The sequence below is a fragment of the Vanacampus margaritifer genome, chromosome 12 (genome assembly GCF_051991255.1).
Source record: "Vanacampus margaritifer isolate UIUO_Vmar chromosome 12, RoL_Vmar_1.0, whole genome shotgun sequence".
Taxonomy (NCBI): Eukaryota; Metazoa; Chordata; class Actinopteri; order Syngnathiformes; family Syngnathidae; genus Vanacampus; species Vanacampus margaritifer.
This window is the reverse complement of record NC_135443.1, coordinates 14,448,452-14,471,330: the sequence shown is the minus strand read 5'-3', so window position 1 is coordinate 14,471,330 and position 22,879 is coordinate 14,448,452. Positions and strand designations below refer to the sequence as shown.

The following is a 22,879-nucleotide window of genomic DNA, read 5'->3' as shown; positions in this document are numbered from 1 at the left end:
CATGTATATGACGTCATGCAGAAGTGGGTGGGGGCAGTTTGTATCATATCCATGGCTGTATCTGTCACATAAGTGTTGTTTGTTTTTTGTGCTATTTTATTTACGTGCCCAAAGGCTAATATGTAGATAACTTAAAAAAAGGCTACTTATTTCCGGCATAAAAAAAAAGAAAAAAAGTGCCGCTTGTCGCTGATTAATGACGTCATACTTTTGACATTGGCATGGACTGAGGAAGAACGGTAACATAACTAACATTTTTAACAAAACCATTAGCTCTGTCGATCAAAAGCAGGCGTTTAAATTGTGTGTAAATTTATTCCGATTGATTCATAATCATAATGGACCTTGCTTTTTTCCCTGTTTGCTATGCGATAATTAGCGAGCGCTAGCGTTAGCATTAGCCACAGTCACATACTTTTGTTGTACGTTTATATGATCCTAAACACCATTCCTTGTAGTTATGGCGATGCACCTGTTTGCAAGATCTGTCACTGGGCTCTTCGCTGATACATTGTGCTTAATTCCTCAGAGGACATTCGGGTAAGTTTTTTGGCAGTACACGGGTCACCAAACATCAGCCTGCACGATGTGTGTTGTTTGACAGATCATGCTGAAAAGTTGTTTCACCAACAGCAATCTATTTTGAGCATTATGTAAGCCCACTATTAATTTTATCCTCCTATGTTTGTGTTTACGTAATTTGCTCAATTGTCCTGGGGTCTGTCAATCACATTTTATATCTCATAACCTCTGGATCACGAAACTCAAGCAAACATATTCTAGCTCACTTTTTTAAAACTATATATTATACATATTTTGTACTCATTGTCAAATTCATGAAAAGCTTGTCCATATCTGTCGTTATGATTATTGACTGAGCATCATGTCAAATCTCTCCAGTCTGTCCTCTGCTGCAGCTGCCATTCAGAAAATGACCAGAGTGCGAGTGGTGGATAACAGTTCTCTTGGAAATACACCTTGGCGCCGGCCTCCAAGAGTGATCCATGTGTACACCAAAAACGGCGTTGGAAAAGTTGGTGACAAAGTGTTACTTGCCATTAAAGGACAGAAGAAGGCAGCACTAATTGTTGGTCACAAAATGCCTGGAGACCGAATGAATCCACGCTTTGATTCAAATAACGTCATTCTGCTCGAGGAAAATGGGAACCCAACGGGAACAAGGATTAAAGTTCCCATACCAACTCATTTACGTGCAAGAATGAAGGGGGACTATTCAAAGGTGCTGGCAATTGCGAGTTCTTTTGTTTGATTGGACTCTTCTGCACTTGTCATCCTTTGAATTACATTATTGTATTTAGTAGACTCAAGTGTCTGTTGACAGTCATCTCTTTGCTTACAATAAATACAACCTTTACCTTAAATGCATGGTATGGCCTGTTTAACAAGCACAAGTGGGTCAACTTAATGTTGTGAACACAATGAACAAACCTTACAAGGAAGGATGTTAATGGCGTTATTTATTGAAGGCACAACACACATTCAGAACACAAAACACAACTGGCACATTTTAATTCAGCTATTTCTAGCTAAGGACATGTATAAGGCATTCCAATATTGTGATCCCTGTAAATGTTAGTGACAGTGTTTCTCAATGTGAGGCATTTTTGCTAGCAGCTTCCTTTAACTAAAATTTCAGTGCAAAGTAAAACCTTGGGATGAAACCCCACATAGATCTGCTGCTTATGACTAACAAGACAAAAGTAAACAAAAAAGTCATATGCTCAAGTTTGTATTGCTACCTATGGGTGCAAAATTGAACCAAAACTATGCTGTTAAGAATGTCAGCAAAAGTCATACAAAGTAGGCAAAATTCAATGTAATTAGTAAAAACATTTTTAAAGCACTACCTTAAATATGTTTTTGTTGCAAAATATTCTCGTAGGACCTTTTGAGACAGCCAACCTAAAATATAGAAATATCACCATGCAAATAACTTGCCTTTCTGTGGTTACGCATATACTCATGCAGGAGTGATAGCTGCATACTTCTGGTTTGCATAGTTGTACAACTTTTTTCGTGGGAGACACTTGGCCTGGATGGACTTTTCAGTGTGTGCGCAGCTACTTTGGGTACACTAGGGTGGGAAATGTTACAGGATTATCAAGGCTGAGCGTTAAAACAATCATGGCAGTCTGCAGGCTGCTGCCGTCTCTCCCTCGGTTTAAAGTCGTCTTTAACCACACATGGTCAGGTAAAGCCACTAGCAAAAAGAGTAGAAGATTAATAAGAGGGGGGGGGGGGGGTGGATGGAAAGGTTTGCAATTTACAACTGAAACACTACTCACTTCTATGAGAGTCAATTCAGCCACTCCTGATGACTCTTTGTCAAATTGCGAGAAAGACCCTGTATAAATAATAATGCAGATGTCATGTTACTGATTGTGAACAGTTCAAAAGTTACACACAAAATGGCGGCAATGGGGAAAGAGTACTCACTGAACATGGTCTCAAGCTTGACTAAGCAGCAGATAAAGTTATCAAAGTCGACCATCTCATTCTCTGCATACCGGGCCACCAGAATCTCGTTCAGTTTGTTGTTGAGTTTAAAACCTTCAAAGGAGGACAAAAGGTCAATTACGCTCGCCAACTATTATTTAGGTGCAACAAAATGGCGAGCAGAGCATTTCTACCTGCTGCCTCCACAGCAAGACGCATCTCATAGGAACTCATGGCACCGGACTTGTCAAGGTCAAACTGTCTAAAAACAAGCTGTAAGCAAAGAGAAGACGCGTTTAGCTTGGTTAAAATGCTTGTGATGTACTCATTTGGACATTTCACTCACTTACCAGCCACTTTCGGATCTTATTCCAAAGAATCTGGAACTCCACCACCCCCAAACGAGCACTTCCATCCTTCTGATTCAAAATTTGTCAAGGTGTTTAACTCAGATTTGACACAATCACACTACTGCATATTGTAAAAAAAATTTTTTTTTTAATTCCGATAAGGCAAAGAGGATACATCCATAAGGTTGACCATGGTTCTGCAGGATTCCAAACTAAAGCCATCCGTCTTCAAGTCTTTATCTGGGAAGAACACCATAAGTGGAGTTACAGACATAGGAGAGGGAGGTCATTCAGGAAATAGACTGCATATACATAAGAGACGCATAATAACATGTCAGCATTCCAGCCGCTAACAATCTATCAGTGCGAATAAACAAAACTCACGGCGCGAGACGACTCTGTTCAGAATGGTCTTCAGCTCCCGAATGGAAATCTCCATGTCCTGTGTAAAAAAATAAAAAAATGTTTTAATTAATTGCTTTTAAATAAATTAAATTAAATTATTTTTCAAGCTTAATGCATCATTTATGTATTAGTTTGAATACATTTTCATTATATTTCTAAAAATGATGTAATTTTGACCTTTATTTTGTTGCAGCATTTTCATCATCATCGTGATTGGTATGGGGAAAAAAAAAAGTTTAAATCCTAAGTGAGGGGGCGCTTAATTTTAATTGACCAAAAATGGCTCCCTGAACGTGCAAGAAAAAAAAATCCACAGCCTACCTCGCCTGCTAGTTGGGCAAACATGGACTTGAAGGAATCATCAATGTCATCTTCAGTTATTTCTTCCTGATGGGACGGTGAATCATATAGCAGGTTATTTATCACTCGATAAGTTTTCATTTATTCCAGTATACGTAACTCGTGTCAGTTATACATACATCATCTTCCAAATCAGCAGAGATTTCATCGTCCAGTTCTCTGCAATAAACAATGACATCACCCTTGGCTTTTACAACCCTTGACGTAACAGAATTCAAATTATGAAAAAAACAAAAAAAAACATACTCTGTTTCTGATTGCTTCTCAGTGAAGACTCGGAGGACAAAGTCAGCCTCTTTACCGGCTTCAAAGGTGGAGGGGACGATGAGGTACTCTCCGGGAGGTAGACGGAGCCGTGTGCTCACCTCACGAAGGTTAATGAACGTCTCGGAGCGAGCGCACGATTGTTTGGTTAGGAAGAAATTCTTCTTCAGGTGGACATTCTGGCAGCCTCTAAACTGAGGGCAGAAGGAAAACTATTTGAATGAAGATTTTAAATGTAGTTATTATGGATTGATTTTTGATTTTTTTAAGCAACAATATGAATGAATCCCAATTCATTAGCCGAGCTGATTGCTTCTAGTTTTAATGTGTTTATTGTGGCGTAGAAAGTTTGCCCCTGTAATGTAGATATTAACTCCTTCACTGCCATTGATGGCTATAGACGTCAAAAAATGTGAACTATTTCTATTAGTTTAACATTTTTTCCCCCACTTTTGTTAACAAGAGTATGAAAACCTAGAAGAATATTATTGTACATATTGTACACAGATATAAAAGTAACAGATATAAGTTAACTATTGAAGTCATAAGATTAATTATAATTACAAATACAAATTTATAAATTTTAATCGCCTGACGCCCCTAATTTTTAATAATTTAATCGCCTGGTGCCCCCTAATTTTTAATAATCTCTTCTTTAAAAAAAAAAATATATATATTATTTTAAAAAATGTCTAGGTTTTCATATTCTTGTTAACAAAATTGGGGAAAAAAAGTTACATTAATAGAAATAGTTAAAATGATTTTTTTTGACGTTTATAGCCGTCAATGGCAATGAATGAGTTAATGTAACTAAGATGACCAAAATAAACAAACAGATCTCAATAGGCTAAAGTGCAGTTGTACCACTGCCAATAATAAACAAATAGTTAAATTAAATTACACCTCTAGATGCAATGAGTATAGTATGAGTAGAGAGCTAGCCGCCTGTACGTTGGGGTTTACCCCGGTGAATGAGAGGGTAGCCTCCCTCCGCCTTCGGGTGGGGGGACGGGTCATGACTGTTGTTTGTGCTTATGCACCGAACAGCAGCTCAGAGTACCCACCCTTTCTGGAGTCCTTGGAGGGTGTGCTGGAGAGCGCACCCCCTGGGGACTCCCTCGTTCTACTGGGGGACTTCAACGCTCACGTGGGTAATGACAGTGAGACCTGGAGGGGCGTGATTGGGAGGAATGGCCCCCCCGATCGAAACCCGAGTGGTGTTTTGTTATTGGACTTCTGTGCTCGCCACGGACTGTCCATAACGAACACCATGTTCAAACACAAGAGTGTCCATATGTGCACCTGGCACCAGGACACCCTAGGCCGTAGTTCGATGATCGACTTTGTAGTCGTGTCATCGGACTTGCGGCCGTATGTGTTGGACACTCGGGTTAAGAGAGGGGCGGAGCTGTCAACTGATCACCACCTGGTGGTGTGTTGGCTCCGATGGCGGGGTAAGATGCCGGTCCGACCAGGCAGGCCCAAACGTACTGTGAGGGTCTGCTGGGAACGTCTGGCAGAATCCCCTGTCAGAAAGAGTTTCAACGCCCATCTCCGGCAGAGCTTCTCCATTGTCCCGGGGGAGGCGGGGGACATTGAGTCCGAGTGGACCATGTTCCGCGCTTCAATTGTTGAGGCGGCCGATCGGAGCTGTGGCCGTAAGGTGGTTGGTGCCTGTCGTGGCGGCAATCCTCGAACCCGCTGGTGGACACCAGCGGTAAGGGATGCCGTCAAGCTGAAGAAGGAGTCCTATCGGGCCTTTTTGGCCTGTGGGACTCCGGAGGCTGCTGACGGGTACCGGCTGGCCAAGCGGAATGCGGCTTTGGCGGTCGCTGAGGCAAAAACTCGGACATGGGAGGAGTTCGGTGAGGCCAATGGAAAACGACTTCCGGACGGCTTCGAGGAAATTCTGGTCCACCATCCGGCGTCTCAGGAGAGGAAAGCAGTGCACCGTTAACACTGTGTATAGTGGAGACGGAGTGCTGTTGACCTCGACTCGGGACGTCGTGAACCGGTGGGGAGAGTACTTCGAAGACATCCTCAATTCCACCAACACGCCTTCCTTTGAGGAAGCAGGGTCTGGGGACTCCGAGGTGGGCTCCCCTATCTCTGGGGTCGAAGTCGCCGAGGTGGTTGGAAAGCTTCTCGGTGGCAGGGCCTCGGGGGTGGATGAGATCCGCCCGGAGTTCCTAAAGGCTCTGGATGTTGTGGGGCTGTCGTGGTTGACACGTCTCTGCAGCATCACATGGACATCGGGGACAGTCAAGTGATTGGCAGACCGGGGTGGTGGTTCCCCTTTTTAAGAAGGGGGACCGGAGGGTGTGTTCCAACTTTAGAGGGATCACACTCCTCAGCCTCCCAGGTAAGGTCTATTCAGGGGTGCTGGAGAGGAGGGTCCGTCGGGAGGTCGAATCTCGGATCCAGGAGGAGCAGTGTGTTTTTCGTCCCGGCCGTGGAACAGTGGACCAGCTCTACCCCCTCAGCAGGGTCCTCGAGGGTGCGTGGGAATTCGCCCAACCAGTCAACATGTGCTTTGTGGACTTGGAGAAGGCGTTTGACCGTGTCCCTCGGGGAGTTCTGTGGGGGGTGCTTCAGGAGTATGGGTTACCGAGCCCCCTGATACGGGCTATTCGGTCCCTGTACGACCGATGTCAGAGTGTGGTCCGCAGCTGGCAGTAAGTCGAATTTGTTTCCGGTGAGGGTTGGACTCCGCCAAGGTTGCCCTTTGTCACAGATTCTGTTCATAACTTTTATGGACAGAATTTCTAGGCGTAGCCGAGGCGTTGAGGGGGTCCGGTTTGGTGGCCTCAGCATTGCATCTCTGCTTTTTGCAGATGATGTGGTGCTGTTGGCTTCATCAAGCCGTGACCTCCAGCTCTCACTGGAGCGGTTCGCAGCCGAGTGTGAAGCGATTGGGATGAGGATCAGCACCTCCAAATCCGAGACCATGGTCCTCAGTCGGAAAAGGGTGGAGTGCCCTCTCCGGGTCGGGGAGGAGGTCCTGCCCCAAGTGGAGGAGTTCAAGTATCTTGGGGTCTTGTTCACGAGTGAGGGTAGGTTAGAGCGGGAGATCGACAGGCGGATCGGTGCAGCGTCTGCAGTGATGCGGACGCTGTATCGGTCCGTTGTGGTGAAGAAGGAGCTGAGCCGAAAGGCAAAGCTCTCGATTTACCGGTCGATCTACGTTCCTACCCTCACCTATGGTCACGAGCTGTGGGTCGTGACCGAAAGAACAAGATCCCGGATACAAGCGGCCGAAATGAGTTTCCTCCGCAGGGTAGCCGGGCTCTCCCTTAGAGATAGGGTGAGAAGCTCGGTCATCCGAGAGGGACTCAGCGTCGAGTCGCTGCTCCTCCACGTTGAGAGGAACCAGTTGAGGTGGCTCGGCATCTGGTTCGGATGCCTCCTGGACGCCTCCCTGGGGAGGTGTTCCGGGCATGTCCTACCGGCAGGAGGCCCCGGGGACGACCCAGGACACGCTGGAGAGACTATGTCTCTCGGCTGTCCTGGGAACGCCTTGGGGTCCCGTCGGATGAGCTGGCTGAAGTGGCTGGGGAGAGGGAAGTCTGGGCTTCCCTGCTAAAGCTGCTGCCCCCGCGACCCGACCCCGGATAAGCGGAAGAAGACGGACGGACGGACGGACCTCTAGATGCTGCCATTCCAGACCGAGCACTATCTTTGCGAAGACAGAAGTTGCAATACAACTTTTGTGTTGAATCTCAATGGATTGTGAATATGTACCTAATAAAGTGTCCGGTGGGTGCAGCATAATGCAAAACCTGGTATGAAAAACAAAAACAAAAAAACGTGGTGCTGATGCTCTTACCTCCTCAGGGATCTGCAAGAATACAACCAAAATAAGCAGTTAATAGCAGATTCCTGCATCAAGAAGAGAAACTTGTTGTCTGTGCTCGCACCTCATATAGCGCAAAGCCAATGGTGTGCATATCCTGACCGTGTCGGCGATATTTGCGGCGGTCTTTCTGCATCAGCGCTACCAAGAAACTACAAGCCACCTCGTCATCGTCGGGGTCATCATCCTCCTCCAGCAATGTGATCTTATACTGAGGGTTGATCCAGAACGTGTCTACAAACATTAAGAGGCATTTTTGAATGCTGGATTTTGAGAAAAAATAGCTCAAGTCAGAGCAGGACTCACTGGGATTGTTCCTGCAGCCTCCAGCCGTGCTGCCCCGCCTCCATGATCCCTGAAACTTGATGGTGTTCCAGTAGCTGAGGGTGTCCTCTTTCAGTGCGTCGGCAGTCAGGTTGCAGATTTCAAGTCGGGAAAACTGCCTCAGGAACTCACTGAAGGACATCCTGGATGGAAAGGAAAAGACGGAATTGGAAGTGCAATAAGTGCATTTTGGAATTCACTTCTTTTGGTTCACGGGAAGTCAACGCAAACATTTTCTTTACATTACATATGTTGTATGTACCCCCACTAGTCTAAACACGGCGTTCTGATTAATATTACATTTGTGGAATATGAGTTAGAGGCAAAATCCATCTGTTATTATCCATCTCAGGGGGCGGCCATTTTGCCACTTGCTGTCAACTGAAAATGACATCACATCTTTTGCCGATTTTTCTTTAAGAGGAGGTCATATCTTAGCATCCAGACTAGAAACAAAGCTCAAATGTAACAGTGAACTCTGTCACACTATATTTTGTGACTGATTTTTAAATCTATATTATTGTCAATTTGATCTTAAACCATTAAGGCCTAAAGTGCCTGGCAAAACCTGTCTCTAAAACCTATGGATGACTTTTGAGTCACCCCCGAAAACCTCAAGTTTTCCTGGAAATGCAACAATATAAAAAAATAATTGCTATCTCAGCTCCTGAAGCAGATAGAAACATAATTCCCCAAAACATTTCAGAGCTTACACCTGTGGCATTTACACAAAAAAAAATTCAATAATGTCGCATCTGCGGGTATATTTACCTTCAACACTGGAGCGCATAGTTGCCCACGAGTGGTATATTTGTCGTCCATACCGATACAAAGCCGTTGAAATTTTCAACATCCTAATTGTCTGGAAAAATATTTCTGAACAATATGCCACTGCCACTCCAATTCCTCCCGCACCGTCCAATAAATGCGCAAATAAAAAAAAGAATTGGTAAAAACAAAAACAAAATGCTTTCCCGGATTTAAAGGGAGAAACGCTTCCCATCCTTAATGGGTTAATTAAAGACCCTAAATTGTCAATTGTGAATGTAAGTGTGAGTGGTTGTTTGTATGTGCTCTTGTGTTTGGCTAGCGACCAGTCCAGTGTGTACCCACCTGTTTCCCAAAGTCAGCTATAAAATGTCTTAAGATGTCAATGAGGACAAGCATTATAGAAATGGAATGGATGGATACTATACATTATTTACTGCCTTACCATAAAGGCATTTAGATTTATGTAACCAATTATGAAAAGACAGGCCATACCCCATTTTAATCTTTATTATGGGACTGCTGAAAGCAGCACATATTACTCTCCATCCTAGAAAATCCCCAGATTGTTCCGCCAAAATGCGGCCAGTACCGTAGATCGCACCGGGACAAATGAGGTATCAAACGATGCGGCTTGATTTGACTCGGTGCGGCATTACTTTTCTAGGAATTCCGAGTTACCATGGCGACGCAATTCCCAAAAAACTCCCAAAAAAGTCCCATAGGAAATGAATGGAGAAAGGGGGAACAAATTACAGATCAAGCACCTTTTTCCAAGACACGCTGCGCGCGCATACGCTAACCGACCGATATGAATTTTAGCTCATTTTGTAGCAATTTTTCCCATCTTTAGCTCAGTGTCGAAATTTATTTTAAGGAATGAAAGCTCTCCCCCCTGTGCGGGTTCAAAGACAGTGAGTGAAATAGCCTTCTATTACACTCTGTGGAGCAATTAGCCTTTGAGTGGCGGGAACCAAAAAAAGTCTACTTCTATTTCCAAAAGTTTCACTTCAACTCGTCACCATGGCCACAATCTTTGCTCACTAGACATCAAATTCTCACATTTTGTAGTGACAAGTCTCTTCTTTCAGACAAACTAACTTTTATTTGGCTAAGGTGTCATTTAGTACCTTTATTTTCATTTTAAGCGAGGAGAATGCTGACTCTCTCGCCTATCTTTTCCATGTTAAATTGAGGTGCCTCTCAGCCTTCATTTCTGATAAATCATAAGTTTTCAACCTGCTCTCATTTGGTCATTTTTCATCCGATTAAAAAAATGAGAACATGCTCGTGTTCCCCAAACCCTTGCCGTTCTAACGAGCCATTTCTTGAATCTGTATCTTGAACCGTTAAGTCGTGAGAGGCTTTTGTTCGAGGTGTGCGGCTCTCATACAATATCAATGGAATGTGGGTGCGTGACGTCTCCAAGTCAAATGTGTGTGCGTGAATCTGCATTTTTCTTAAAGGGACAGTAAGATACTTTTAGTTGATGTTGATTATGGTTAACTTCCACATTTCTTGACCGATTCCAGTCGTTTGAATTTTAAACTGTTCAGCTCATTTACAAGAGTCAGCAGTCCCATTCAAAATTTCCGCGGGAATTTTTTTAGTTTATTTATTTATTTTTACAAGACCCGACTTTTTCCATTCTTCCCTATTAATAATTGAAGTAATGCAAAACCATTGCGACACCTGTCGCACATACCAGAACTCTCCGTCTTCCATCCGCAGATGCACTTCATCTCGTTCAGACGGATCGACTTGCTCCCATTCCGATGAACTATCAAGTGCAAAAGCGCAGCGTCGGATCTTAGTTAATTTGTCTTACAATGGGACAACATGAACGCGGAGCTGACATTTTGTCAACTCGGAAGACTCACTTGTCACTCCAGGCACCGGTCCACTCCACCTGACCCCAAGGATTACGAATTCGGATTAAACGCTCCAACCTGCCACGGTAATCCACCTGCATCACACACACACACATATTCAACAATTAATATACATTATACAACATTGCCAATGGCTGCCCAGTAGTGTCCAAATTGCACATACATTCTTAATCCCAGTGACTGAATAGGCGTGGCCCTTCACCAGTTTCTTGAAAGTTACAGCTTCCATGTCAAAGGCACTGGTTATCTGTAATAAAAGTGACACATAGCTTTTTAGTGTGAAGCCTCTGGTGTATGATTAAACAGTAGTGCTGTTAAAAGAAAAAAAGTCCGGTGGTGGAATCGAGGTGCAGTAAAGAAAACAGTCTTGGAAAATGTTTGCGCCATGAACTGGACTGACCAAATACAACACATTGTGCTTGGTCACCCTGTGTCAATCATTAACATAATTACAATGACTAAACACAGTGAATATTACATTATCCAAATCCCTATTGAAAACAGGACTATGTGTGCACATGATCACGTAATTTCTCTTAATGTAAATGCATTGAATCACGAGAGTTTCTGGCTCTGAATCTTGGCTCAGGCCTTCCGTGTGGCGTTTGCCTGTGTTTGATGATCGATGGTTTGGTGGTAAGCAAGTCTGTCAAAATGCAGAGTCAGGTTGGGATGGCCACTTCAATTTGAGCAAAAAATACCAAGAATTTTGATAATGAGATTATTAACCAGATATGATGAGTTCCAGAGAAATAGATTTTTTGTGTATGATATTGCCGATCGAATATATTAGGGGTGTGAATTGCCTCGTATCTGGCGATTCGATTCGTATCACGATTCATAGGTCATGATTCGATACCGATTAATCTATTGCGATTTTTTTAAACTCAAATTTAGAAAATACTAATCAGTAAACTTGAAAATGTATTTATCTGAAAATTCGTGTATGAAAATTTATTTATCTGAAAATTCAGGTTGCAGCCTGTTTCATGTTTGAACAGCACTGAAATCAAATATTAAGGCTTAATGTTCCATTAATATAACATTCTTTCATGCTTAATGTGTAAATCATAACCCTAAGTAAGACATTTTGTTAAATATTCCCATAAAAAAATGTATGTTTAAAAATTTATTCGGCTGCATATTGAATCGATTCGAGAATTGCGCGCTGTAATATCGCGATATATTGCCAAATCGATTTTTTTCTAACAGCCCTTGAATATATGGACGCCAAAAAAATGTCTTCAAATTAGAGTAAACCTCCTCAACCATTTCGCTTGGTCTTCTACTCAGGGAACAATTCCTCTGATGGGCTCACAGTTTGAAAACATCCACCAATAAGCTTGTAGGCTACAGGTGGAACTTCTAAAGGTTACTCTAAATTGACGCCCAAAAACTCAACTTTACTGCACAAATGGAAAATTATTTGTGAGAAGAGTAGTGTAGGCAGTATAATAACATTTAGAATTTAGTAATCCTTTCTTTTTGGTGAATTTGTTTGTTAAGGAAGATTTGCAGTGCTAATCCCATGTTGTTTTTAATTCCACAAAAAAATAGCAATTTGAGATCTGACCTCAAAAGCGTCCCACTCTTGATGTGAACACAAAGCAAGCCCAACTAGTTTAAGTAGGAATTCTTGTTCTTCTCAACTTTTTCTACCCGGAGGAGAAATGTCCAACTTTACAGTTTTGTGAAATGCAGCATCAGTTCCGTCACTTACATCAATGGAGCAGCCCAGCAGGGAGCCTCGATCCAGAGCTTTGCTGATGATCTTGTACAGATCTCTGGGAGCTTTGCTGAGTTCGTAACTCTCCGACACGCCACCTGTGAAGTCCTCAAAGCCTTCAGTGGTGCTTCCTCCAGACAGAGCCTCGTAGGTGCCATTCAGCCTGATGGATGTAAAATAAAAAAAGAAGAAAAAAGAACAAAAATATCACCCACTCTTCACCAATATTGACGGGAAACTGCAGCACTTCCTAATGTGATGAAGATTTACACTTTGCTCTTACAGTACATGCACTCCGCTGAATAATTTAAGGCCAGAGGCTGAGCAGCCTTCAAAACGACCTACTTAGCATAAGCCTTCTCCAGCAGAGCACTCCAGAATTCATTGCCCTCAGCAGAATGCACAAACATCAGCTCGCCATCTTTGACAGGAAGTCGATCATCTATGACGACATCTACCCATTCGCCAAACTGCCAGAACTAAAACACAAGAACACAAAAAAATAATAATCCGTCCAAATGGCATGACGATCTTGCACAAATCAGGATGTGTCTTTAAAAAAAGTACCTGAAAGTGGAAAATTCCAGCGTAGCTATCGTCAAAGGACTGACCATGTGGCACAACCCGATGAAGCAGCTTCTCGTTCAGGGTGAGAGAAGCAATGGCTGCCAAGAGCCAGCAGTCCCCTGAACCGGAAGGCATAAAGTAACTATTATTTTAATGCTCACGCAATGAACAAGTAGGATGAAAAGGAAGGATTTAAGCATGAGTGAAACTGCAGATGAGAGGAGATGGATATAAACTACTTTTGATGTTTCTTCTCTTATTTGAAGATGCAGAAAGGTCAGAAGAAGAGAATTCCAAAGTGTCTGCCATACAGTTTTGACCCCATTAACCCACCGTCAACCATGGCCCACAAATCAGAGGTACATAATGTATAAAAATAAATAAATAAATAGAAAGTTAGCTCACAATGCACCATTCGCCAGAGATTAGCTAATGTTAGCTTCTTTATGTTTTCCAACAATCTTTGGAATTGTTCTGCTTATTTAGGACTTTTAGCCAACTTTTATTTCATATATACCAGCCATTTTCGTATATCCTACCTTTAATTTGACGAAGAAAAAAAATTCTCAACTAACATTTTTCAAACTTTTAATGCGTAAATGTCTAACATTTTGTCACAAATGATGTTTGCTTAACGCCATTATTGGATATATTACTAATATGACTTTTCCATGAAAACTAACGCAAATGCATCTTGGTGTCTTCAGACGTCCTTTTCAGGTTATTTTATAAACGGTGCAGTTATCTTTGCCACTCAAGCTGTCATTACCGTGAATGCCAGTGGAGAGAGAGGCTCATTATGTTGTTGCAATACACCAGAGGGATCTGTGAGCTAAAGTGCCATGACGAGATGTCCACTTTGTATTCACACAATAGAAGACAGCAAAATAAACGGTTCTTGTTTTATTTCTGACTTATAAATTTGTAAAGTGTCAGAAATATTGCAGGTCTTCACTGTGAATTTTTTTTTGTGTCTATATGTGGTTGTTTGCCAGTCCAGAGTGTACTCAGCCGCTCATCCGAAAAACAGCTGCGATAAGCTCCAGTTACTGGCAACACTAACGAGGATATAATGGATGTATGGATTAGATTCCAGTGAAAAATGATGTACTTTAATACAACATCTAATTGGATTACTTTTGAACATACAATTGTAATATTTACTGTCCTCATAGAACCGGTAATCCTCACAAGGGTCGTGGGTGTGCTGGAGCCTATCCCAGTTGACTTAAGGCAAGAGGTGGGGTACACCCCAAATTGATCGCCACTTTTAATATTCATATTATGATTGAGTCCATGTAAAAACCGTATTAAGGATAATTATTTTTGATAGGGGGCTGTTGAAATCCTAGACTTACCACTGCTGCCAACCACAACGTACTGATTGAAAACAACAGGGGATGTTAATGGCGAAGAGAGCCAGAGGTCATTAAGTCGGTTTACTATTAGGTTTGGGCCTGTAATTAGACCAAAATGTACTTACCCAGTGCTCCTTGACAGATGTCCGTCCTGGTGGCGCCACCAACAATGAATTGAGGCTGATTCACCAGTTCCTTAGTGGAAATAAAAACACGTCGAGCACAAAGACACATTCCGAGATCAATTCAAATAGAAATCACACCAGCCTATATGGCTTACCCATCATGCACACAGACTATTCTTGCATCTAGGCTACGAGGGACTAATCATGTAAACAAATGTCCCCAATGTGGGGGAGAATGCAGACAGCTGCAGTGGCTTGACCGCCCCCTGCCACAACTTGTTCGATTCCGTCTGCATTTTCGGGCTTCAAAAAAACATGTCATTGATACGCTGTTTGCCGTGTTTACATTCCAGTCATCACCACAAACAACCATGGCTGCTGTACAAGTTACATGAGAAGCCAATCAGATAGGTCAACATTTAGAAGCTTGTGAAGTAAAACAGATGTCCGGTACCGCGCATCGTTAGATTGAGCTGTTTTAGCATCAACATGACAATCATGTTCCATTGAACAATGCAAGGGAATGATACCTAAAAACATGGTACGTTTCAGTGGTCTTACCGTGGGTCTCATCCACTCGACACCTGAGGTTTTGGCAGAATGGGGAGCGAGCTCCTTGAAGCCAAGCGATGGGGGCTCGGCCGGGAAACAGGGGTCTTCGAAAAGGCAGCCCGACTCCATGCACTCTTGTTTGAGTGCCTCATAGTCCTGGTTGGAGAAGTGCACCGCCTGCTCGTGGGAGCCCATGCCTTCTGCTCGCAGCCGGTTGGCGTTTATGGTTGCAGATATCCCTCCAACAGGATTCATACTAGCGCAAGATAAAAATATGGAAGTGGGTGGCGGAGCGCTCAACTGTTTATTTTTAGTATCAGTGACACACACTTGTCAAGATTGTACAGCACCGAATATGAAGGAAGAGCAAACCTACAAAGTACTTGCACTGACATGTTCTTTCTACTGTATACAGAATCTGTCCACCTACATTACACTGACCATATTTGGGGCATTAAATCCACATAGGCTCCATATTATGCAAGCATGAATGTAGAAAAAATATTTGAGTGATAAACCATGTCAGGGCGTAGCTCAAGAAGCTGAGGCATTTTAGCATCACAAAAAGGGAAGTTCTATTACAAAATTCTATTCTTGCTATTGCAAATGACAGTGGAACCTCTAAAGTAGAATGACCCAAAGGCTGTACAAGTGTTAAGTACAATTTGCAGAAGTTAACTTCTTTTCACACTTGTGTGACAATTATTCACATCATTTATTTAAATGAGAACAAGGTATTGAAAAGTTTCATGTACAGGTCATTTCCACTTCTCTTCCAGTGAATGCCTTTTTGAACTCTCAGAGGATGAACGGGGAAGTCCTGCTTTTTACTAACCGTATCTTGATCGCGTTGAACTGACTAATGGAACAATAATGAACGCATTGGACTTGTTATCACCATTTGATTTGCTTTTAACGGCAAATAAAATCTACAAAGCAGCGGACATTAGGATCAATGATTATTGTGAGCATGTGGACAGCCGGTCAATGTAAAGATTTCCCGCACTCAGTCTCAAGGCGACGAAAACTGTTTTGGATAGTCGCCTACATGCAGTATACAAATTGATGAGTCTATTGGGTGCCTGCCTGTCAATTAGAAATTAAACAAATAAACAGAAGGGTCACAAATGTCACAAAATATTTCAGTAAATTAGCATTGTGTGGGTAGTCGCTCGCCTTATTGCATTGTACACCTTGGACTAGTCGCCAGCCAATCACAGAATAATTATTTATCCTTGTGTATTATGACCGAATAACGCCTTTAAATTAAGACACCTGTAAAGTGTTGTGTAAAATGTCTAAGTTCAAAATGGTCAAAGACTAAACTGCTATAAAGTGAGACGCATGGCTCGCATCTGTGACACAAATCAACTTCCCATTACATCCTTGTCATTTATCAAGAAAGTTAAAGTAACGCCGTTTAGTTGTATTCACTTTTTACACTTCTTTGACAGTGATGGATAAGAATGTTATTTCTTCCTAACCGCTATAACTTATCATTTAAACTGTTTAGAAATGCAAGCAAATCAGAAGTTGACCAATGTCCAGGAATGCAGTGTATTCGACCTTAGTGGTTCCAAAGTATAGCTCACATACAATCAAAGTGAACATTTAGGCAGCGTAGTGAGAACATTCAAAAGGTATGTGCAGAGGAAATGAAACTAGTGAGATCAAAAACCACACAAGAAAAACAAAGCAGAGTCATGATAAAGAAGTTAGTAACATGATACCTGATGTGCAGACAGGCTGAGCGGGAGAGCAGACACAAAAAGAGGGAAAAAAGAGAAATGTCATTCAATGAGGATTTTGAGAGAAAATGCCTTTTTCTTGATTTAATTTGGAAAGCTGCTGAAGGTGCGGGTGCGGCCTTCAACAAGCACTTTACTTAATGAACGCTTCGTTTATTTATTTATTTTTCCTTGAATGCATTTGACTGCTCAGTGTTGGAGAGGTTCATAAATCTCCGAGGAGTAGCTAATAGCGCTGCGAGGCAAACAGGCCGAGCAGCTGGCTATTAGTTACTCCGGGCAAATGTGGTTCCCAATCAGTACTTTCACATTAGACCATCTTTTGTGCTGCTCTGAACCACTCGACAGAATCCTAACGAGCAGGGGTCAGTACACATTCCAGGCAGTGGTGGTGAGCTAATGTTGCTAATGTGGTGAACGAGTGAGGAAGAAGTCACCTGAAATGGGAGAAAAGAGCTGTTTTGTTTTGAATGAAACGTGTAACGTTTTAAACACAAGAAATGCAGAAGTTGATCACATACAACCAATTTCAAATCATGGCAAAATAACAGCCTTGTTCCAACTTCCCTGATATTCCTTTTACCAGGTAGTCTGGGTGGAAGATAATTTTACTTGCTTCAAGCATGTTTGCCTTAAAAAACTTAATGGGGAAGTCAAGTCACAAATTTTCTTTACAACAATATGTTTGATGTACCTCCACTAGTGTAAACACAGCTTTCTGGTTAATATTGCGTTTGTGGAATAGGCCTATGAATTAAGCAGCAAAAGATGCTGTTTTTGTCCATCTCAGTGGGCGGCCATTTTGTTACTTGATGTCAACTGAAAACGACATCACGACCAATCCCGGCAAACCTGGTTTCTGGGTTTAGTCATGTGACATTCGCAAGCTGATGCTACATTCCACGTTCCAGGGAGGATTTTTTTGAAGTTGCATATATCCCACTCTGATTCAGTTTCAGGTGAATGTAAACAACAAAGATTGCTAATCCTGCTGAATTGTTTGTTGTTCTGGTTCACGCAGTACAAATCTCATGTTGCGTGAAGTTACTAGTTTCGAAATAACTAAATTAATGTAATAATAAAGAGATAAATATATGTTTATGGTGTAAATCATGTTTTTCCATTCAAGGTCTGCGTCTTCATGGAGGTCGCCATTGTCGAGTGACGTCAGATTGAAGCTAGTCGTTGAAGTTGGTGTCTTTTCTGTTTTCCAACTTCACAACTTGGACTCCTAGTTCAAAGGGGCGTTCCAGTGCATTTTTATTTTGGAAAACTCTGGCTTGCAACCTTCTGTAAATACAGCATGAGCCCCCTAGGCACTGTGATGTCATTTTCAGTCGACAGCAAATGGCAAAATGGCCGCCCCCTGAGAAAGATAAAATCGGGTGGATTTTGCTGCTTAGTTCATATTCCATAAACACAATATTAATCACAATAATTGTTTAGACTAGTGGGGCCGCATTTTATTTTATTTTACTTGGCTTCCTCTAAGATTAATTTTAAATTGAATTAAATTTATTATTACTGGCGTGGAAATCTATCTTACACTCGGTTGGATCTACAGTATGTTTTGTGTTACACAACACATAGAGCGCTAAATCACACACATGCAGACATGCAAGGCGACATAAATGTCCGAGTGAAAGGGGTGCACAAAGCAGAACTTGAACTTGTCCGTAACCCCTGGGTTCCAAAGCCCAAGTCCTTCTAGATGAACTATTGCCTTGTTTTTGAGATTTTATTACTGATTATTCAAATCCCCAAAGTCAGAACTATGGAGAAAAATGTGCAAAACATGCCTAGTATAATTTCCTGTTCTATTGGCAAATAATTATGTTAAAAAATATATATATTCCCGATTGTACTTTTTTTTAAAGACCAGCTTTAGCAGTGGACAGTTGAGACTGTTATAGTTGACCCCCCCCCCCGAAATGCTGTTGCTAAGCCCTTCCATTCTGCTGCAGGAATGTTCTTGTGGCTCTACTCTGGCTAATGATGAACTCTAGAACTCCTCCAGTCCACAGTTGTTAGCAAATAGCTGATCGACGCAGTTCTGTGGTCAGTGATGTCATCAGTGGGCCTCAACCTTTGTCGAAATGCTGGACAGGAAGTCCCAATAATGGTGTTACCCACTCTCATTTGCAGCATTGTGGCAATGCATTCACAGGCTCGCCGTGATTCAAAAAACATCTAGTATGCCAGGCATGTTCGGCCTCAGATTATTGTCGTGAGCACCTGTTCACAAGGCCTGTGTGCCGGCTGCCCCCCCAGTAATTAAACCCGTCTTCAAAATACACACAATAGCGCATAAAGTGACGTCACTACTCGACCCTCAATGTGCCATGTCGATCTTTAAACAAACAGACCCCCCCGCCCCCCACAAAGCGAGATGGGTGCACCGTTATACAACATGCACGCAGTTAAATGACAACAAAAGGACAATAAACAAGACAAAAAACACTCACCACCGCCTTACAAACGAATCGTGGCTTCCTCTGTGGGAGTCGATTAGAACTAATCGTGTAAAATGGGAGAAGTGAAGACTAGCGGTTCGGAAGCCAGGAGGACAGGTCCAGCCCTCCCACACTGTATACACACACACACTCGCACCCGCCGGCACTGCAATAGGAGGGGCCACGTCTCACACACTCAAGCATGTTACGCCACGCACCAGCTGCCACTTGAGGCGCTAGTGCGACGTGGGGAAGTGTCTTGTGCGGGACGGAAATCCGTTCCTACGACAACGTAGTAATAAATAGGCACGTAAGTCGGAACACACAGGTGGGCACAAGTTAATTGTACCGGCGTCTGCCATCTATAGTGGAAGAGCATTTATGCTCTGCCTGTCATACAGTACTGTAGGCTACACCACTATCATAGATAAATTAAATTATTGTATATTAATTGAATTAAATGGAATTGGATCATTTTTAGGCACATATTGATGACACACTGTGTGAGACACTGGTCACTGATGCAGTAGTTAAATCATAACTATAGTATATAATTGTATATTAAAGATTGTTCTAATTAATGCCATGACTATAAAATAACTAGTTAAAACATAACATAAGAACACAATTCCTCACCTTTACTCCCATGTTAGTCTTGTATACATAAATTGCTTAATATTAAGCAAGCACTCATATTTCACCACAACCAGCAACATACCCTCAAGGCTAGGTTAATGCACAGGCTTAATGCCGTAGCCTATTCTTTGCGAATACTAAAACAAATTGATTACCCTATGATCTATTTGAAATAACACACATGATGTTATAGTGGTCTATATTTGGTCCCCCATGACTTGAATTTTAATTTCGATACAAAACAATAGCGTTTTGTTGATTATTAAATGAAATGTTTTTAAACTTGAAGGGCTGTATAACTATGGATTAGCTTTGCTGTGTTAAGCTTTCAGGATGTAGAAGCGGAATAAGGATATAGTGTGCATCTCAAAACAGGATTATCCAAATGCAGGAGGAGGGACAATGGGCAAGTACGTAATGTCAGCTTATCAATTATGAATTCGTAAGTGGGAAAAAAAAAATCATGGGGCCCAGACAGTCCCAGCAACCTGCTGTTGCAATGTCATTTACAGTATATCCCTTCTTTATTCCTCAGAATTGTTGCTTCATGTGTTGAAGCCTCTTTCATAATTTTTAACTCCAAGTATTAAATCATCCATCCATCCATTTTCTTAACCGCTTGTCCTCATAATGCTTAGTTGGCTAAATGTACCTTTAGGTGTGTCCCTGTTTGCCTTCCAGTTGTGATAACACAACTGTGGTGTTGGTCTGTTGTCTGCTTTGTTTGCCTCACCTGCACAGTGAGAGCCCCTCCCCGTCTGATCCAGCATCCCCCCTCCCTATAAAGAGGCTGCATTCATGCCTCGATCACATCAAACTGGATGATCAACTCACAAACAGGCAAATCCTTTTCAAATCGCTACGCTTGAGAGGTGAAGATGACTTCTACTGCAGGTCGCCTGGCCCATCAGCAGGAGAGGAAGCGTGGAGTTGGCACCAAGCAACATGCGGTCAAGTTCCACCAACAGGACTATGAGACTCTGCGTCAGCAGTGTGTGGAAAGGGGACGTCTGTTTGAGGACGACTGCTTTCCAGCTGGGTGCAAGTCACTGGGCTACAATGACCTGGGTCCATACTCATCCAAGACCAGAGGAGTAGTTTGGAAGAGGCCAACAGTAAGAAACTGTCAAAAAGAATTTACAAATTAGAACTGTATTACACTGTTGAGTAAAGTAATATGCTTAACACCATTTAGATTTTTCATTTAAAAGTTGCATTCGAAGAAAGATGGGAAGTACATTCCCTCACCAGACACTTCATTAGGTACGACTGCACAGAAGCATCAAGTTTGCAGTTTACATTTACACAATATTATATTTTTTATTTTTTTAAAGTCTCACTAATGTAGCTCAGTTGGGTTACTGAAAATATTAAAATGGCTTTTTAGAAATGAGAAGTGAGTAAGAAATACTCAATCATTTAAATCTAAAACTTTTCTTAATAAATGGGAAATACATTTCCTGAAGTGTAGAATACTCCATCCATACTTTGCAGTCATTTGTGTTGTCTATCAGTCAGCTACCGTCAGGCTGATTTGCTTATGATTCAGCAAATTTGCATGCAGTTAAATGAGAATTGGGAGGAATGAAGAGAAGCTTCTTAACAAACTGAAATATGAGACTGGTAACACATCTCTCTCTCTCTCTCTCTCTCTCTCTCTCTCTCTCTCTCTCTCTCTCTCTCTCAGGAGCTGTGTTCCAACCCTACTTTCATTAATGATGGAGCCACGAGAACAGACATTTGCCAAGGAACTTTAGGTAATTGACACAGGATGACAATTTGATGGTTCTATGAAAAAGGGCCTTTTGTATTTAGAAGGGGAAACAAACGTCATCACAATACACATCTCAAAGTGTTTGCTCTTGATGTGCAGGTGATTGTTGGCTCTTGGCTGCTATTGCCTCGCTGACCCTAGATCAGCGGATTCTGGCACGCGTGGTGCCACCCGGACAGAGTTTCTCTGAGGGATATGTGGGGATATTTCACTTCCAGGTCAGAGAAAGTCATTTGTTGCTTTTGACTCTTTTTCATCAATTTATTTATTTTTTCTTACTTTTATTTGACTTACTTATTTGTTACGTCCCTCCATCCATCCATATACCACTTGTCATTCGGGTCACGAAGGAGCTGTAGCCATAGCCTTGACTGACATTGAGCGATGAGTACACCCTTCAATTTGAGATATTTGCTGGAGTCTACAGTAATACAAAGACTGCCTTGGAAAAGTTCATATTTACAATAGAAAATCGCATTTTGTTTTAATATACTTTCCAGAACTTGATATAGAGTGTTGTGCATCAGATATATCACAATAATCATTTAGTTTTGTTTATAACACATTTGAGCTGATATTTTAAAGAACACATTTTGCTTTCTGTTTGGGTTAACTTATGTATTTCTGCAAATATTGCCTGCCATCATTTATTCACTCAAATGAAGATGGGGGTAGGTATCATTAGTGGAAAAGCCCAACATTTATATATCAACATGTATATTAAACAGTTCCACAGTTCCAATAGTTTATTACATTTATGTCAAGTAAAATTGTGATTTAAAAGAAAATCAAAAAGATTATTATGGAGAAGTGCAGAGAAACGTCATAAACCAAGGCAGATTGGGCACAACAAATAAAGCTTTGAAGGTCCTCAGAAAATGAACACGGGTCCATACAACGTGAAACAGTCCCATGAGAGTCTCTTAATTGTCGTTAGAGATGCAAGCACAACGTAAGATCATCTTTAATACCGCACAGCAATATTGTTTACAACATACTGCAAGTCTCAACACTTTAATTCATCTGAGTTTACGTGTTGCTGTTTTGGTTAGCAATGAAGTTCCAACTAGGCTGAGTAGTAAACTCTTCATTGTACAGGTGTGAGTGTCTTTAAACGGACATAATAATAACAACAACATGTTATCTTCCTGATGATAAAAGATCGGGATTTATTTGTTTTAAATAGATTTTGCGACCTGGGCATGGCATCAACTAGATACTGTAATTTGGGGGATTATGGTATGTTGCGTTTTAATCACATGTTACC

General features: G+C 41.9%; 3 protein-coding genes across 9 annotated transcripts in view; 2 read left to right on the top strand and 1 right to left on the bottom strand.

Moving 5' to 3' along the window:
• Positions 1–63: 63 nt before the first annotated feature.
• On the top strand, positions 64–1,382 carry mrpl14 (mitochondrial ribosomal protein L14). Its single transcript, XM_077581430.1, has 3 exons — positions 64–239; positions 459–540; positions 901–1,382. Exons 2-3 carry the CDS (start codon positions 461–463, stop codon positions 1,268–1,270), a joined length of 450 nt encoding a protein of 149 aa, XP_077437556.1. The 5' UTR covers positions 64–239; positions 459–460; the 3' UTR covers positions 1,271–1,382.
• Positions 1,383–1,460: 78 nt separating this feature from the next.
• Positions 1,461–22,879, bottom strand: part of LOC144061204 (calpain-1 catalytic subunit-like) — a 27,084-nt gene continuing 5,665 nt past the window's right edge. For 2 of the 7 annotated variants that reach the window (XM_077581425.1, XM_077581427.1), the window contains 23 exons: positions 20,673–20,961; positions 16,732–16,747; positions 15,011–15,257; positions 14,450–14,519; positions 12,967–13,085; positions 12,745–12,878; positions 12,394–12,562; positions 10,837–10,920; positions 10,662–10,747; positions 10,487–10,561; positions 7,996–8,156; positions 7,754–7,923; positions 7,663–7,674; positions 3,819–4,030; positions 3,692–3,731; positions 3,534–3,599; positions 3,192–3,249; positions 2,983–3,047; positions 2,808–2,876; positions 2,652–2,730; positions 2,458–2,571; positions 2,307–2,365; positions 1,461–2,221 (listed from right to left, as the gene is read on the bottom strand). In XM_077581425.1, the coding sequence (XP_077437551.1) occupies positions 2,195–2,221; positions 2,307–2,365; positions 2,458–2,571; positions 2,652–2,730; positions 2,808–2,876; positions 2,983–3,047; positions 3,192–3,249; positions 3,534–3,599; positions 3,692–3,731; positions 3,819–4,030; positions 7,663–7,674; positions 7,754–7,923; positions 7,996–8,156; positions 10,487–10,561; positions 10,662–10,747; positions 10,837–10,920; positions 12,394–12,562; positions 12,745–12,878; positions 12,967–13,085; positions 14,450–14,519; positions 15,011–15,256 (2,115 nt within the window). In that variant the 5' untranslated portion in view covers position 15,257; positions 16,732–16,747; positions 20,673–20,961 and the 3' untranslated portion in view covers positions 1,461–2,194. The other 5 variants (XM_077581429.1, XM_077581424.1, XM_077581428.1 and 2 more) reach the window with 5 other exon arrangements.
• Positions 20,682–22,879, top strand: part of LOC144061206 (calpain-1 catalytic subunit-like) — a 9,222-nt gene continuing 7,024 nt past the window's right edge. The window contains exons 1-3 of the mRNA XM_077581431.1: positions 20,682–20,953; positions 21,526–21,595; positions 21,712–21,830. Coding sequence (XP_077437557.1) covers positions 20,717–20,953; positions 21,526–21,595; positions 21,712–21,830 — 426 coding nt within the window. The 5' untranslated portion in view covers positions 20,682–20,716. The remainder of the gene's footprint in view (positions 20,954–21,525; positions 21,596–21,711; positions 21,831–22,879) is intronic.

Coding starts and splice junctions, on each gene's coding strand:
- mrpl14 (XM_077581430.1), top strand. CDS start 461: ATGGCGATGCACCTGTTTGCAAGATCTGTCACTGGGCTCTTCGCTGAT. Junction 541..900: donor ATTCCTCAGAGGACATTCGG/GTAAGTTTTTTG, acceptor AAATCTCTCCAG/TCTGTCCTCTGCTGCAGCTG.